At 35.9% G+C, this 18,329-nt stretch overlaps 1 protein-coding gene across 2 annotated transcripts in view; it reads left to right on the plus strand.

Annotated features, from left to right (window-relative positions):
- The window catches only part of ENTPD6 (ectonucleoside triphosphate diphosphohydrolase 6), a 30,921-nt gene extending 13,160 nt beyond the window's left edge, over positions 1-17,761 (plus strand). For both annotated transcript variants that reach the window (XM_026684567.2, XM_087961509.1), the window contains exons 9-15: positions 219-298; positions 1,611-1,675; positions 3,664-3,765; positions 6,320-6,460; positions 9,420-9,476; positions 15,183-15,295; positions 16,172-17,761. In XM_026684567.2, coding sequence (XP_026540352.2) covers positions 219-298; positions 1,611-1,675; positions 3,664-3,765; positions 6,320-6,460; positions 9,420-9,476; positions 15,183-15,295; positions 16,172-16,255 — 642 coding nt within the window. In that variant the 3' untranslated portion in view covers positions 16,256-17,761. The remainder of the gene's footprint in view (positions 1-218; positions 299-1,610; positions 1,676-3,663; positions 3,766-6,319; positions 6,461-9,419; positions 9,477-15,182; positions 15,296-16,171) is intronic.
- The last annotated feature ends 568 nt before the right edge of the window (positions 17,762-18,329 follow it).

An 18,329-nucleotide genomic window follows, 5' to 3' on the forward strand; every position in this document is an offset into this window, starting at 1 on the left:
TTATTAGTTTAATCGGGAAACGTAACATATAAACTGGAAGATCATCCTCTGGTCTGTTTAGTGAAATATCCAACCTTGGATCTTTCTACTTGTTATCTAACCATGATGCATAAAGATGTAACACATAATTTTAAGAAATATAGCTTTTTAGCAGCTCTCCAACAACATTGCTCTATTTTCTTTTCATGGAATATCAAGTATTTTCTCTTTCTTTCCAGACATCTGCAGAGAATTCAACTGCTGAACACATCATTTCATTTAACTTGTTTAATACTACATATAAACTGAATTCACACAGGTTGGTTGTCAGAAAGCTTTTTCATATAGTGCAGTAAATTGTTTCTTTTTTTTAAAGATTGTTAAATGTTCATAGTAATTGATTATTTATAAAAATATCTAATACATAGTTGCATGTAAACATTTAGGCATCTTTGGTCAAACAGTATGTTTCTTTTTGATAGTCCTAAACTTCGTTAGGGGAGAAATAGAGGTGCTCTCAATTACGCAGGATCTAAGATATGGTCGTTTCAAAATTAAAATTATAAATTTAATCAGAAACATTGTGCTGCCTGATTTTTGTCTAGATTATTACAAGAATGGAGTTGGCACAGACTAAATATATACAAGGCTCTAAGAATCTACCTCAAACACATTCTAGAGTAGCAACAGGCCAATAAATCATTTGACTCCCATACACACAAAACCAGAGGATATTTTATAGCCTACACTTCTGACACTGTTTCCTTGAAAAGTCTGAGCAATTTAGATGGGCTGGGCAACTATATAGATCAGATTTTTCAGACCATTACCTATAAGCCAGAAGTTCCAGGAACTAGAATATCAAAATATAAATTTGGAGAAAGGTACCGATCAGATTGATGTGTTAAATATTTGTAATATCCTTCACATACTTTTAAAAAGTACCTTTTCCTTCCTTCAAGTACAATCTTTTAGGGAATAAAACAGATTATGGGCATTTTAAATTTATCACATGACCATACGGTGGCTAGTTATAAAAATAGCCATTTTATAATAAAATGCTACTTAAACATTGATCTTAGAATTCCATCAAATATAATTCTTTTTAATTATTATAACGACTACAATATCGACTGTTCATGAATACATTTCATCTTGCTTTTGATGAACCATGAAGTAACTTGATTATTAAGTGGCGAGGTTCATTTTTAAAAGGCCTGCATTTCACCTCTTTGGTCTATCTAACTATTTAAAATGTATGATGTATGAAAGCAAATTAAGTGTATATCAGTCTGTGAAATGAAATTTAAAAGAAAATAACCATATCAGCATAAAATTATCATTAAAAGTATTAAAATAACTTCAAGGTGCAAATTAGCAATAGAACTGCCATATTCAAAATATCCTTTCTTTTACATGTGGTATTTATAGTCTTATAGTCTGCAATAAAGTGACCAGGTTTTTTTTTATTGTTTCATAATTTCAGCAGCTGTAAAACCCAGTGTATTCTGTATCTGTTGTTTAAAGTCAATCACTAGTAGATATACTAGCTCTACTGTTAAACAAAGAAAGTACTGTTAAACAAAAAAAAATGTAGTCTTTATCAAAATTGCTTCTCTCAATTTGTCTAGTTACTTGGGATTTGGATTAATGTCAGCAAGACTGGCAATTTTAGGAGGAGTTGAAGGACAAACCTGTAAGTATTATATATGATTTGAATGATGTACAGGAATCCCAAATTGCTTTTTTTTAATATTCACTTTTCCAAGTAGATAGTGACATATTAATAATACTACTCAATTAAAATCTATTAGTTTCTTTCTCTTTTCTTTCAAAGTGTTAGAAGAAATGCTCAAGTAAAACATAATTTAAAGATAATTAAAACAGATAAAACTCAGTTGAAATAACCATGTGTCTAGTCAGAAAACAGACTCTGAACATCAACCTTGGTTAATCTTGAAAAGGCTAAGCGAAGTGAGATCTGGTTACTATTGGGTGATCAGAATGTATATCTGATTGCCAAGACCATTCTGAAACAGCAGTGCTGCTGTACAAAAGGAGTACTGCTTAACCTGGGCTTCCTTCACTTCCTAGAAGTGCAGGAAAACTAGCAGTGCTTCCTTACAAGATCTGGTGAGGCTGATTTTGATGCAGGCAGTCCTGTACATACCCAGTGCCAAGCCTTGAAGGGCTTTAAGGAACCAGCACGTAATATTGTATTTATAAAGGTAATGGTAACCATTGTAGAGCCCACAAAATTGGTGTCGTATGTCCTCATTGCCAGAAAGGAGGAAATATGTAGGGTGTCACATTCTGGTCAATAGAAATTTCTGAATAGTTTTTAAGAGCAAGCCTGGGTAAAACACATTATAATAGTGAATCCAGATGACAATGAGAACTTATAAGTAGGTCCTTCTGCATCAAGTAGAATGATCATAGCTGCAGTTGTTGCAGATGGGCAGCGCTCTTTAGCATACCTTTTATCTACTGTTATAACAGGAGCCATAAGCCTAAAGGTCCCCGGTTTGCAAACCTGCTCTTTCATGGGTAACTCCTACTCATCCAGTGGTAACACTGGTGTTGAAAGAAAACTTGGTGAACAAACAATAGCAATAGCACTTAGACTTATATACCACTTCACAGTGCTTTATCGCCCTCTCTAAGCAGTCAGCATATTGCCCCCAACAACCTGGGTCCTCATTTTACCATCCTTGGAAGGATGGAAGGCTGAATCAACCTTGAGTCTGGTGAGATTTGAACTGCCAAATTGCAAGCAGGCAGCAGAAGTAGCCTGCAGTACTGCACTTTAACCACTGCACCACCAAGCTCAGTTCTGAGTGATTTCATACACATATATGTAGTTCTTTTGACAACAGCACAGAAGACATTGCTATTGCCTTCTTCCACAGTGGATTTAATTTTCCAGTCTAGACTGCAGCACATTTCCTATTGTTGACATTACCAACATCTTACTTGACTTCAGCTTTAATGTGTTCTCTTCCAATCAAATCCTTATTCCCAAGCATGTCTCTACAACCTAGCCTAACATAGACCTACTCACACAGATGTATCTACGACGTAGAACCCCTGACCACCAGTAAGGTATTTCTAATTATCAGAAGCATCCCTCCTCTCCCACCCTGATATCAAAGTAAATGGAGGTTTGAAATCTGGTATGGCAGATCTCTGACCAGACTACATTGTCACTTCATGCATCCAAGTTTCACTAACACGACAGGTCTGCTGCCTGATTCTGTACCAAGTCATGGATGAAGATGGTATTATTGCAAACAGACCTGGTCTTAACTATCAGGACCCTGAGGCTTTAAATATATATCTGGAAGTCTGTTGGTAATGTCAACAATAGGAAATGTGCTGCAGTCTAGACTGGAAAATTAAATCCACTGTGCAAGAAGGCAATAGCAACCTCCTCTGTGCTGTTGTCACTCAGAACTGAGCTTGATTCAAAGGAGAGTTTACCTTTCATTCCATCTTTGGAGAACTGGGTACGTTAGCTTTGCTTATTACCCTGAATTTATGTCTGATTTATAGCGGTACTAAACATTCAAATATCAAATAGAAAACATTATCTTGGGAATAATGTGGGTGGGAAAATTGTTTGCCTATTCAAAATAATTGCTGTATCTCAAGCAGACTCACTCTGTCTATATTTTTCCCTAACAGTGAAAGAAGGCGAAGAACTAACAAGTCCCTGCTTATCACTAAATTATCAAGGTGAATGGGAACATGCAAAGATACTGTACAAAGTTAAAGGGCAGAAAACAGGTACCTGGTCACTCTTTATCTTTACAAAGATACTTGACTTTTGTAAATGGGTCTTTTGAATAGAAATTGTAACTACATTTATACACATTCTTCCTCTAAATAGAGGAGTGCATATATAATATTCTGCCCACGTGCGCCAGTTTTACCACATTTTTGCAGTAATGAGTAAGAATGAGTATAGAGTTTTCCCCTATCTTCTCCTTTCCAGATATAGTCCCAGCAATCAGGCATTTTTCCAAAATACATCATTTTTAGGATTGAGTGCAGGAGTAAGTAGAGTTGAAAGCATTTTATTCCTTCTAGACAGCTCATAATTACAGTTAAAATATTTCTTTCTAGGCAGTTTAGAACAGGGGTCGCCAACCTTTTGGACCTCAGGGACCACCAAACTCATAATTTTAAATCCCAGGGACCACTAACTGGTTCTGTGGGCATGGCCTAATTTGTGGGTGTGGCTTGGTGATCATGTGACTGGCCAGGCATTGCTTGTATGTAAATATAAATTAAATATAAATATTATAAATATTTACATAAATATTGAATTTTTTAGAAAAAAAGAGCAACTTTTACCCAAAATCAGGCAAAGCAGGTAGGCAGATTGAGTTGCTCACAGAATCACAGAGATCTATCTATCTGCCATTGGCTAGCTCAGTCTCTCAAATTTGCTTGCTGAGAGTCTGCACTGAATAATAGAACCTTCAGTCCTAAGGGAGGTTCGGCTGTGCTTAAAAGCAGAGCTGAAGATCTAAAGCAGGGGTGGGCAAACATTTTGGTTCGGGGGCCGCATTGACTTTTAAAATTTGACAGACGGGCCGGGTCAGCACAAGATTTTTGGGAATCGCCCCCACCCTTCCCCCTTTTCCTCCTTCCCCTCCCCTCGGAGGCCCCTGAGTCAGGAGTTGCTACCGCTGGCGCGGCTCCGCGCGGCTCCAGTCCCGCGTTGCCTCGGGAAGGGAAAGGCAAAAAGGAAGAGCCGCGGTGGTGCTTTGCAACGGCAGCAGCGGCTCCTGGTTTTGCCTTTCCTTCCCGAGGCAACGCAGGATTGAGCCGCGTGAGAGCTGCGCCGGCGGTAGCAACTCCTGACAGCCCCAGCCCGGGCGGTGCGGCGGAGGCCGCTGAGCGGCAGGAAAAGGGAGCTGGGCCAGCCACAGACCAGCCTCCGTGCAACACGCCGCCGCCCAGCCCGGCGAGGAAAGCAGCGGGCATTCCCGGGCGCGCAGCGGGGGTCTCTTTTAGCCGGCCCGATTTTTTTCAGAGCGGAATATCATGCCTGGCGCCCGCGAGTTAAAACGAAGCCGAAAGTTGCTGGGAAGTTGCTCGGGTGCTGGGAGCAGGCTTTTAAAGTGCCGCCCGAGCAGGACCGCCGAGCCGGAAGCGGGGCACCAAGGCAGGGCAAGGCTCCACCAGCAGCAGCCTAGCTTTAGGTGGCTCCAAGCAGCCTGCCCCGCCCGCTGGGTGGAACCTTTCCCGCTCCTCGGCGGGAAGACGCTCCAGCCTGCAAGCTTTGCCTTTGCAAAGTTTAAGCCTGGAAGCCCCGGAAAAAAAGGGGATCGGCGGGGACTCACCTTCGGAGGCGTCGCACTCGAAGGTGATTTGAACTCCCAGCCGAGGCCTTTGCAAATTTCTTTTCTTTCCTACCCCTAGATTGCTCCGCACTGTTTTGCAGCTTTGGGGGCCACGCGGCACAGGGCAATACGCCACACCCAGCGATTTTTTTCAGGGGAGGGCGGATTGGACAGACCAATGGCAGTGATTTTTTTCAGGGGCAGGCCGGATTGGACAGACCAATGGCAGTGATTTTTTTTCAGGGGCGGGCCGCATTGGACAGACCAATGGGCCGGATGTGGCCCCCGGGCCGTAGTTTGCCCACCCCTGATCTAAAGACTAGCTAGAAAGCAAGAAATCCAACCATTTCCTGCTTCCTAGCTAATCTAAATCTCCCGGCACAGCAGAACAGCTGATGGTCGGAAAAAGGAAAAATAGCAATTTAGCAGGCAAAGTTGCCGGGTAAGGAGTGAGTGGGCGGGGAGGGTTCCTGCAGGCTATTTGGGCAGCGCAGCCTTGTGTTTCTGCACAGCCTGAATTAATTGCTTTGGGGGGTGCTCTGGGGGTGAGATTTCTCTGCAGCCCACCAAAATTTTCTCATGGCCCACTGGTTGGCGACTGCTGGTTTAGAACAAAGTATAATGCACTGATGTAACAAAGGACAAGTATAAATCAGAGTCACAAAACTCAACAGATTTCAAAAAATGTAAAAATATAAAATGTGCCATAATATACTGAAGGTCTATATTAAAAGGAAAAGTCTCCATTAATTCACAGAACCTCTCTTGGAATGGTGCTTCAGAGCCTAACTGTTCCGCCAGTGCTTAAACAATTACATACTATTTCCACATGCCATCCTTCTCATTATACAATGTTAATACCCTGCATCTTTGCTTATTTCTAACTTGATGCTAATTAATAACTATTTGCTAAAGATATTGAAAAATAATAAATCTCAATATATGAATTCCATTATAGTCCTTTGTCCTTTTTTCCCTTTTTCTTTTAGGAAGGCCGCTTTTTGAATCATGTCATAATGAAATATCAAAAGTGCTGAACAAGAAAATTCATGAGACAGCCGGAATAAAGGACTTGAATTTCTATGCTTTTTCCTACTATTATGAGTTGGCAGTTGATGCTGGTTTAATAGGTAATTTAGCAATCAAGCAATAAAGACAGTGTGAATCTCATATTAGAAAGTTGGATTTAGTTCACCAAATACAATAACAATTAAGGAGTTCCACAGGGCATTGATTCTAATTGGCCAAAGCAAGGGAGCAAGAAGAATCTAACTTGTTTCTTTCTCTCTGCCTTCAGAGATTCTTCTCATATGTGCTGGACAAAGGTTAAATATCAGTAATTTTAATTAACCCCAAATCCTCAAATCCTTATTTACTTGTAAAATATTGGTGAGATTAAAGTAATATTCTAAAGCTACAATAGGCAGCATTTCAAATGGATCAGGCAATAAATGGTACTGCCTACCAGATTATTAGGAAATTTCCAAGTGTCCACCAGAATTCCTCCATATGTATCTGGGAGTCTGTTGTAACACATCTTCAGTAGAAAATAATATATATGTAATGAGTCCATTTGCTCCAGATAGCACTTTGTTTCATCTGAAATAGGAAATGATTTCACTGTGGCAGAACACCAGTTATAATTTTTTCAATATCAAGATAATCCCATAACTGGTCCAAAGGATGGCCAATGAATACAGTAAGCCAAGCAGTACTTGGGACAAACCCATGAAAGTCATGAATTCTTGAGCCTTTCTGTACCCAAAAGACTACACAGAGATTATGGTTACAGGTTGAAGCCTACAGTATTGAAAGGCAGAATTTTGCCCATTATGGCTTACAAGGACGGTGTAAAGAGGAAGGGAGAGGGAGGAGGGGGAGAGAAAATGAATTTGAGTATCATAGAAAAGTTGGATCTCAGAAACTAGATTTTGAGGTTCTAAAAACTTTGGGTATATTTGATATTCACAAAGCCAAAGATAAATAAACTAAAGATTCATTTCTTATAAGTATATCACTGGTGTTATGAAATCCCCCACAATCATCATATTACGTGTGTGTTTGTGTGTGTGTATCAGCCTACAGAATTGCAAGCAGATAAATACATCTTTCCAAGCTAAAGATAGGTGGCTATGGTGCATTCACATATATCATAGCATAGCCTACATATGAACCTTCGGAAAGCCCTTGAGTGTATCAATAGATGAAAGGAAGCCATTGAAAATAAAGTTGAATGAACTCTCAGAGGATTATTTTAGAGGAACTAATAAATTCACAGAGGAAAGCTTAATGTTTCAGTTTTACAATGCAAATAAGACTGGCATTGTTTCCTCACACTGCTGTCAGTTTGTTCTGGCACTCAGTCCTTAAGAATACTCAGGCTTTTCCCATGACAAATCGATTCTTGAGGGAAAAATCTGCAAGGATAGGATCTCTGTTAGTTTGCTCAAATGCCAGATTATCATAACTGAAAAGTCACCTATCCTAGATTATATGGAACGAAGTGGTTCACATGATTAGGATGCTGGGTTGACAATTTGCAAACACGTGTTCAAAGCCCAAGTACTGTTGTGTGATGGAGTGAGCTCCCGTCATTTGTTCTAGCTCCTGCCAACTTAGCAGTTTGAAACTGCTAACACAAGTAGATAAACAGGTACCACTTTGGTGAGCTCATTAGCAGGGACTTGAACCTACAACTGGGCGTCCCACAGGCAATGGTGATGTCACTGGCTAATCCTTTCCCCAAAGAAAGTGCTTCCAGCTTGGAGGTATAGTATTAGCATCCTAAATTATTAAAATTACATTATGTATCAATTGCTAGTTATTAATTACAATGCACATAAGACATGTTTTACAATTTTAGTTTTTCAAGACAGTTTAAAATCATTTCCTGTTAGAAGTCAGGTGTTATCAGAAACAGGTGCTGAAAATATTGTCAGTAAATGAATGCTTTCTTAACTTTGGGCAGTCTTCCTGTCCATCCATCTGGGAGAGTATTGTGCAAGAGTGATGACAAATAAGTGTATCTTTCTCAGAGCAAGCTTAAGAATTCTATGAACATAATATTTGTTGATCAGCAAAAAGTTTGATCAGCTACCCTATGATATTCTGAGTAGCAAGCCAGTTGAATATAGATAAGCATTCCCTACATCTACATCTCATTAGAGGTAGATGTAGGGAATGCTTATCTTCAATACAATACAAAACTGATTGGAATAACTTATATTCTAGATATAAATTAAATAAATAAATAAATAAATAAAATCTAAAGGTCATCTAAGCCTTTAATACATTTTAAAACTTTCTAGAGCCAACAGTGATCATCTTTTTGCTGTATATTTCACAAAGTACAAATCTAACTCATAATTAATTTTTTTGGGGGGGGAATTGTTAAAGGAGATATACTATATAAAACTTCCCAGCTTTTAGGTTCTCAATCTTTAAAAAGAACAAGATAAACCATGGTCAAACTTAAAGCCCATATAGGCAACATTAGAAACTTCAAGAATGAATCCATGCTGCCTAGCTGATGACAAGCCAACCACAAAAATGCAGTTTCTGCCAATTGCTTGCAAAAAAAAAATATCGTGTACAGAATACATATGGGTAATCTTGGGATCTCAGATTTCAGCAGCCCAAATCCTGCATTCAGGTACAATTTCAGCTGCAATGTGTTCTGCTATTCTATAGGAATGTCAATTTATCATAATGGCTCACTGGAAACTTCCCAAGATTATGCTTATTCTTTAATGTGGTATTTGCATTGTTATTTTATTTATTGGTTTAGTGAAATAATTTGTAGAAACCTTTATCAGAACCTAGAAATCTTAAGTACAAAAAGATTCCAATTGAATGTCTATTCATTTCGGTAACTCTATGAATATTGCAGTGCATTTTTCCCTGTTAAAGAATGTAAAAATAAGACACGTTCTTATTTAATGAGCACTAAACCTAAAGATCTGTGCTTGAAATGCACACACCACTGTCTACTTAACCATTTAGTAATCATTTAGAGTGGCATCTGTTTTGCCAATACTGCACTCTGTGTTCTAGGACTGCAGAACTGTTTTTCCCCCTCTCTTCCTTTAGATAAAAAAAAAGGAGGGATCCTACCAGTCAGGAAGTTTGAAAGTGCAGCAAAGAGAGGTAAGTACTGTTATTTGCATGCCTCAAGATCTAAGGAAGTTTTATAAAATACAATCCAACAAAGGCTCTTTACTATCCAGAGGAAAGTGTTCATATGGCAATAGTTCTAGCAACAGTCTGCTTTTTTAAAAAAAGTTTTTTATTTTTCTAAACAAACACAGACAAAACAATACATAAAAACATAAAACCATCTTTCAATTACATACAATGTGTCGACTGGTTGCAATTCTTTTGTGCTATGTGTTCATAGTCCTCCTTCACAAGTCACATAAATTCTCATATTTTCCATTTTATGTATATATATAAGTATTATTATCATTATGGTTCTTTCATTTGGCAATAACTATTTGTTCCACCACTTCATATAAGATATTCAACATTTTAAACCAATATGTAATGTAACTTCCATTGCCACTGAATCAAATAAAAATACATTCTTATATCATTTTCTCTTAAATTCTATTATTTTTATATTGTAAAATTATCTATAAAATATATCATTTCCACACTTTTTTTTCTAACCATTGATAAAATAAATCCCATATCTGATAATATTGTTTTTCTTCTTGTTCTCTAATTTCAAATGTCAATTTACTCATTTCACATTTGCACATTCCACTATTTTCTCAATAACTTCCTCCTGTGTTGGTATTTTCTCATTTTTCCAATTTTTTGCAAATACAATTCTAGCTGCTGTTAGTACATTCACAATCAAATATATCAGTTCTCTACTGTATATCTCTGGTACAATACCCAATAAAAATATCTCTGGTTTAAAATCAATATGACCTTTTGTCATTTTTTCCAACCATGTGTGGATTGTAGTCCAATATTTTTTCGCCTCTGCGCATGTCCACCACATATGGTAAAATGAGCCAGGTATCTGATGACATTTCCAACATTTTTTGGATTTATTTTTAAACATTCTTGCTATTCTCGTTGGGGGAAGATGCCACCTGTAAAACATCTTACACAAATTTTCTTTATATGCAGTTGACATTGTCATTTTATAATTTTGAGACCATAGTTTTTGCCATCTCTCTAGGTCAATCCTGTATCCAAAATTTTTCCCCCATGCAATCATTGTTTCTTTAACTTGTTCTTCTTCTGATTTAACCTCTAATAAATATCCGTATGATTTCTTAATCACCTTTTCATCAGTACCTGTTAAAATTTAAGGCAGTTAATTTATCATAAAAACCTTCTGTTTTGAGATCTTTATCATATCTAGAATGTATTTGCGCATATGAAAACCAATTCATTCTTATACTTCGTTGCTCCAGTTCTTGCATAGATTTAAGTTCACCCTTTTCATTCATAATTTCACCATACCTAATTGTTTGTTCCATTTTATATATCACTGGATATGAAAATGCTTCTATAGTTGAGAGCCAGACTGGAATTTTCAAATAGTGTTGCCTTTTAATCTTCTCCCAATTTAATAATAAAGCCTCTCGTATATAGTGTCTTCTAAAATATCCATGTGTTTTAGTGCCCTTGTACCATAAGAAAGCATGCCAACCCAACAACAAATCATGTCCTTCAAGTGTCAATAATCTAGTATTTCTCAATGTAATCCATTCCTTGACCCACATCAGAGTTGTCGCTTGATAATATAACTCCCAATTTGGCAGACCGAACCCACCTTTTATTCTAGCATCTTGTAATAACTTTAATTTTATTCTTGCTTTTTTCCCCTGCCAGATATATTTCAGCACTATTTTATTCAATTCATCAAAATACTCTTTCCCTAATCTAATTGGAATTGTCTGGAACAAATAAAAAATTCTTGGTAGAATATTCATTTTCATTGTTGATATTCTCCCTATTAATGATAATTGTAAGTTTTCCCATTTTGCCAAGTCTGTCACAATCTGTTGCTTGAGTTTATTAAAATTATTCTCTTTAAGTGTGCCACATCTTGCTCCAGGACTTCCGCCAATTCTTCCCTCTGTTTTACTTGCATATTCTTCGTCAGAATCTTTGTTTTATCTTTATTTATTTTTAAACCAGCTACCACTCCATATTCCTCTATCTTTTCTATCAACCTAGTCGCTATTGCCAGTGGGTCTTCTAATATAAAAACCAGGTCATCTGCAAATGCTTGTAATTTGTATTCTTCTTTCTTAATTTTCATTCCTTTTATTTCTTTCGTTTCTCTTATATCTCTAGTTAGCACTTCTAATGTTAACACAAACAACAGAGGTGACAGCAGCCAACCTTGTCTTGTACCTTTCATTATAGCAATAGAGTCTGTTAATTCCCCATTAATCATTACCGTTGCTGTTTGATCATGATATATAGCTTCTATGGCTTGAATAAATTTCTTACCAAAGCCCATCTGTTCCAATTGTAATAACATAAATCACCAATGTACATTATCAAAAGCTTTCTGTGCATCTAAGAATATCAAGGCCATTTGTTTTTCAGGATGTGCCTTGTAGTATTCCAATGTGTCCAGGATAGTTCTCATATTGTCTTTAATATGTCTTTGGTAGAAATCCATTTTGATCGGGGTGAATAAAATTATTTAAATATTGTTTGAGTCTTTCTGCCATTATTGAAGCAAAAATTTTATAGTCTGAGTTCAATAAGGAAATGGGTCGATAGTTCTTAATTAGTTGCGGGTCCGCTTCCTCCTTTGGCACAAGTGTAATATATGCTTCTGACCATGATTTAGGTGTCCTCTTTTTTAACATAACTTCATAACTTCCAGAAGCAAAAGGTTCAACTGCTCATGGAATGTCTTATAAAATTCAGCTGGCAATCCGTCCGAGCCTGGTGCTTTTCCATTATTGTGTTTTTTTAATTGCTTCCGTTAGTTCCATCATCGTTATGTTTCCCTCTAACATTGTTTCAATATCTTTTGGTATCTGAGGCAAATTCGCTTTCTGTAGATATTGTTTAATCTTCCCTTCCTCTATTATCTCTTGTTCATATAACTTCCGATAAAAGTTGTGTACAATTTTTTTCTTCTCTGTATTTCCATAGCAGGCTTGCCCTTGGTCATCTATCAATTAAGCTATTTTTCTTGATTCATTCTCCTTTTTCAGTTTATATGCTAACCATCTGCCTGGCTTATTTGCATCTTCAAAATAGTTTTGCTTAGCATTTCTAATTTTCTGTGCTAGTTCCTCTTTTTCCATTAGTCCCATTTTGTGTTTAACTATGTCCATTTGTATTTTCACATCTTTTTTTAATGATGATTTATGAAGTTCTTTCTCAAGTCTCTTGTAATCATCCTCTAACATTTTCAACACTTGTCTTTTCTTTTTGTTTCTTATCTTTGTATAGTCTATTATCAAACCCCTAAGGTAAGCCTTCATTGTATCCCACAAGTTTTGTATTGATGTATCTTCCGTTCTGTTCTCCTTGAAAAAGAAATCCAATTCTTTCTCCATTTTCTGTGTGAAGTCCTTTTCTTTTAATAAAGCATTATTTAAAATCCATCTAGATCTTTTTCTTTGTCCTTTCCACTTAATTGTCATTGGATTGTGGTCTGCCCAGGTACCAGTTTCTATCTCAATTTCCTGTATGTTAATAATCAATTCCGCTGACATCCATATCATATCTCTTCTGGACCATGATGAATGTCTATTTGAATAAAAAGTATATTGTCTATTTTTAATATTTCTTTCTCTCCAAGTGTCCTTTAGGTTTAGTTCATCTGTCATTTAAAAAAAAAAATTGGCAAGATCTTTCTGTTTTGTTTTATTGTTTTCTGTGTTTTATAGTCCACCTTCTCGTTAATTATTCCATTAAAGTCCCCCAACATACATATATTGTCATATTCTAAGTCAATTATTGTCCTGTGTAATTTTTTATAAAATCCTTCTTGATTGTCATTTGGAGCATAAATTGCAATTATGCAATTTATTTCACATTATTGTCTATTATCTCCACCATCAAAACTCTTCCATCATTGTCCGTGTAAATTTGTTTTGCTGGAATTGTATCTTTAATGTATAAGACTACTCCTCTTTTCTTAACACGTGTCAGTGAAGTAAATATTTTCCCTAATTTTGGCTGTACCAGTAGTTGTTCATATTGTTTTTTTAACGTGCACTTCTTATAGGCAAATTATATCAAATTTCAATTTTTCTAATTTATGAAATATTTTCCTTCTTTTAATAGCAGAATTAAGTCCATTTATATTAATTGTAATCAATTTTTTCTCTTCCATGTTTTATACTTTATAGGAGGGGTTAACAGCTCTGGTTGATCTCACCTCTCGTTGTTCTTTAGGTTCCCCATTGCCTCCTACAGCTCCTTGTTCTTGTTGAATCACTTCAAGGCACACCTCTTGTAGTTTGAGTATTGCTTCTTGTCTTTCCCTCTCATCTTCTTTGTCTCTGAAATATTCTGCATAAAATAATTCTGCTTTCTCAATTGAATCAATTCTATGTCTTTGCTCTTGCCATGTAAACTGAAGGCCTTCTGGTATCAGCCATCTGTAGTTCACACCTTTCTTCAAAAGAATTTTAATCAGGAATTGATATTCTCTTCTCATCTCTCTTATTTTTCTAGGTGCTTGTTTCAAGACCACAATCTCCTTGCCTTTATATTTCACTGTTTTCTCTCTTGCTATCTGTAATATTTGCATTTTAATGGCCCTCTTCGTAAATCTTATCTGTATTTCTCTTGGTAGATTATTTCTCACTGCATATCTTGTAAAGACTCGAAAAATTTCATCTACTCCATCCATCATTTTCTCTTTTGTTATTTCCAGTGCTTCTGCCAGAATTTCTATCATTATTTCTGCCAAGTTTTCTCCTTTTTCTTTCTCTACATTTTGAAATCTAAGATAGAATTCAGATCTATCTATTCCCCATCTCAGCATACTCTTGTCCTGTTCAATCACGTTCAATCTGTTATCAATATCGCCAATCTTCTTATTCCTTTGTTCCTCTCTTTCTTCAATTTTTTGGATTCTTTCTTCATACTTCATCATCATCTGGTGGATATTCTCAACTTTATCATCTGTTTTTTCTGTTCTTAACTTTATATCTTGAACTCCTTGCCAAATCATCTATAAGGTCACCTCTTTCTCTTTTTCCTGCTGTGACATCGCCGCTGTTGATCGTTGTCCTCCAGATGTTGAAGAAGCTGTAGTTGGTATTGAAGAACCAGTAATTGATGGTCTTCTACTCATTTTTACAAGGCAGAAGCAAAGAGAAAGAAAAATCTTCAGGTTCTTGTATACCCCTCCAATTAAATCCAGTTGATTAAAAAGAAAACCATAAAAAAGCAAAAATTATAATAAGAAAAAATAAAAGAAAAAGATCCTCAGGTTCAATACCTTAATCCAAGTAATCAATATGGAAAAAGCCAAACAATATAAAAAATAGTGTTCCAAATCCTAAAAAAAAGAGAAGAAAAAAAAGGAAAATAAAGAAAAAATTAAAACAAGTAGATCAATATACTTTGAGGTAAAAAGGAATCCAAAGGGAAAAAGCAAAAGCAAAGTAGTGAGGATTAAAAAAATAAAGATTAAAAATTAAAAAGGAAAAACCATTTAACAGGCCGCTGTCACAGATGTCAGCAAAAAAATAGATTATTAAGGGGGGAAGATAAAAAAAGCAAAGAAGGAAAAAAGAAACAAGCCACACACTGCCACAGTATAGTGTCCAAGTCTCTCTTACTAAGTCAAGTTCCAAAAAAGCTTTAACTGCTTTTTAACATTTTTTGTTTTTTTTAATTACCCAGCCTGTAAAACAATGGAAATTCAACAAGGAAAGCATCCTTTCTTATGCATGGATCTTACCTACATCAGTTTGCTGTTGAAAGAACTGGGCTTTCAAAAGAATCACATTCTTAAGGTAATAATTTTTAATGTCAATATTTGGAGTAGAATTATAACATCAATACTAAAATACTAATAGTAGAGGAAAGGGGATATCCAAAATTTTGTTTCACAAATATCTATCAAACATAAATTAAGACAGTTTGTTTAAAAAATAATAAAGTTTCAACTTTGGAAATATTTATTCTTTTAGAATTTTGGGATAACGTTTTGAGTTAGAGAAAGATTTTGAAAAAGCAGAAGTAGACATGGGGAAGAGACGGACTAAAGTACTCTAAAGAGGCACACGAAGAGAGAAACTATGCCTCAGACATTGCATCCCACCTTGAATCATGTACAATAGTTTTAAATGTGCAAAATAAAATTTCTGATTTTAAAGTGTACAAAATTTATTTTGACTGCTCCATTTCATAAACCTACACCAGGCACTTCCTGCACAATTTTAGATTTCAGGATTTTAGGAGCTGTGGTGGCACAGTAGTTAGAATGCACTATTCTGACTGGCTCAAGGTTGACTCAGCCTTCCATCCTTCCAAGGTTGGTAAAATGAGCATGTGCTGATATTGTAAATTGCTCAGAGAGTGCTGTAAGTGTAAAGCACTATGGAACAGTATATAAATCTAAGTGCTATTGCAATTTTATACATTTCAAATACTATAGCCAAGATATATTATTTCCTCTTTTCCCCCTATATTATAAAATTTGGGAGCTCATGGATTCCAAATGGTACTTAAATAAAACTAAGGCAACACATAAATTGGGTATGTGTGTACTACATGGAAGGCTATTATGCACTGCAGTCTCTTGAAATATATAGATCACGATGTCTTAAACAGCCCACAGAAACATCTCTACTTCCAAGACTTCTAATCATGTTTTCTTTTCATTATAGCTGGCCCAGAAGATTAACAATATTGAAACCAGCTGGGCTTTGGGAGCGATTCTTCACTACATGGATTCACTTCACATGCTATAATATTAGGGATTTACTGCCTGGAGAAAATGAGTCTAGGAAATTGGACCTGATTGATTCCTTTGAAAAAGGGCTACAAATAAAATACATTTTTAAATGTTTTAAATCTTTCAATAAAGGAGGCTGGTGCTTCAGGTGGCAGCTTAAGGTGCCCAGTATTGTCCTGGGATCACAAATACTTTTAGTGTCACACAAAATCAGTTAACACTTATTTTAAAAAGAATAATCCATGACAGCTAAAAGCAGAAGCATGTCAGAAATCAAACCAAATTATTATAACAAATGTCCTTTGATTTTTAATGAACATTTGCTGATGATCTCTGGTTTATTTGATGTTCTTTATAAGAAAAGCATTTAATCTTTAGGCAGGTGTTTTGCCTTTTTTTGACGCAAGCATATAAATGCTAACATCAGAAGCAAGCAACTTTTTAACTACCTTTGAATGTTAGGTTGTAGGCATTCAAATTTTAAAATGTGAAATTTTGGGGTATTTGTTTAAAAACTTTGTTATGCTTTGTGAAACTCTTACTGACACATATTTAGGTTACCTTTTGAAACCCAGCTTTTAATCCTTCAAAGCCTTTGTGGTACTGGTTTATTTTGGAATGGATGAGCTGGGCAAAATGCTTGTTCCCACACAGAATTCAGTTGATGTTTTCCCCTTGATTTTGACTGCCTTAATTTCTTTCTGGTGTGTATTCCATTCTGTAACAGTCTCACTTTTAAATGGCACAATGTTTTTTGTTCCTGCTGTCAAGCAAAAGATTAGATTAATGTTATCTTGCTATAACTCATTACATGCAATCCTTGTTTAGCAACCACAATTGATTCCAGTGAAATAGTTGCTAAGTGATACAAACATTAAACAAGCCACATGGCTGAGAGGCCCCACAAATATCACTGGTTGCTGCCATTTTGGTAGAATTCTCTCATGTACTGTAGCAACAAAGCATTAATATCATTCTGGTGTATATTATGGTCAAGTGCAGAAATTTGGGCAGAAGTGCATGCATTGATTGAAAAATATTTTTACTACTATTTATTACTGTTGTATTTGTAAACAGTTGCTATCTGAAGCAGTTGCTAAACGAGGACAATCTGTATCCAAAACTGAAGAAACAATCTTTTCATATGGTCATAGCAATAGCTGAATGAATTTTTTTACATAGGCTAACATCAGGGCAGTATTTGGCCGTGCCATACATGCTTTTTGGAATGTATTGATCAGTTATAAAATACTTGTAGAAGTTTTTTATTGTATAAATTTGTATGAAAGCCAAAAAGGTCCCTACTGCAACATTTATCCCTATATCTGAGAAATAATCTGGAAAGTCAGGAAAAATGCTTGAATGTTCTAGTAACGATTATGTACATTTGTTTAATTTTGGTTTAAATATTAGATTATGTTAAGATAATATGTATGTTCCAAATTTTGTATATATCAATTCAGTAAAGAGATGTATATTTAAGATTCCTTCAGCTACTAAGTAAACTTCAAATATTTTTAAAGCATTATTTCACAGTCTTCTTTTAAACAATTAAATTTTATTTTTGCATTAAACAAAGATTGGGGAACCATATGAAGGTTACGAGTTGAATTTCAACAGTATTAAGGCTGTTTCCACCCAAGGGTTCTGTTCAAAAATATTTCTACATCCCAAAATGTGCTGGGTTGAAGGTTGAACTTAGTTTATCATTGGATAGGTTGCAATGGTCTTGAAAGTGTAGTAAAACAAATGATTTATTTGAAACAATGCAACTCTGGTGATCCTTTTTTATCATCTGCAGAAACTTTTGCGTCATCCTACCATTTGGTTCCAAGACATCAGCAATCATAGCAGAATTTATCTCCTAAATGTTGATAGGGGCAGCTGATTATTTCAAAAGGCTGGAAAAGCAACAGAAAATAGACATTTCCTGTCTCTACCTCTTTAGGTAGGACTGGCAGATACTGCCTGGGACGGATGATCTGTAAAGTTACTAGCTATAAAGCAGGCCAAACTGCTTTTGTGATACTAGGAAGAGGAAACAATGACAGTACGAAATCTATGTTTTCTTAGAAACTGCCAGTCCTGTA

Source organism: Notechis scutatus, chromosome 1 (assembly GCF_049901735.1).
Source record: "Notechis scutatus isolate UNSWTSFEM ecotype Mainland chromosome 1, rNotScu1.2, whole genome shotgun sequence".
In the NCBI taxonomy this organism is placed as follows: Eukaryota; Metazoa; Chordata; class Lepidosauria; order Squamata; family Elapidae; genus Notechis; species Notechis scutatus.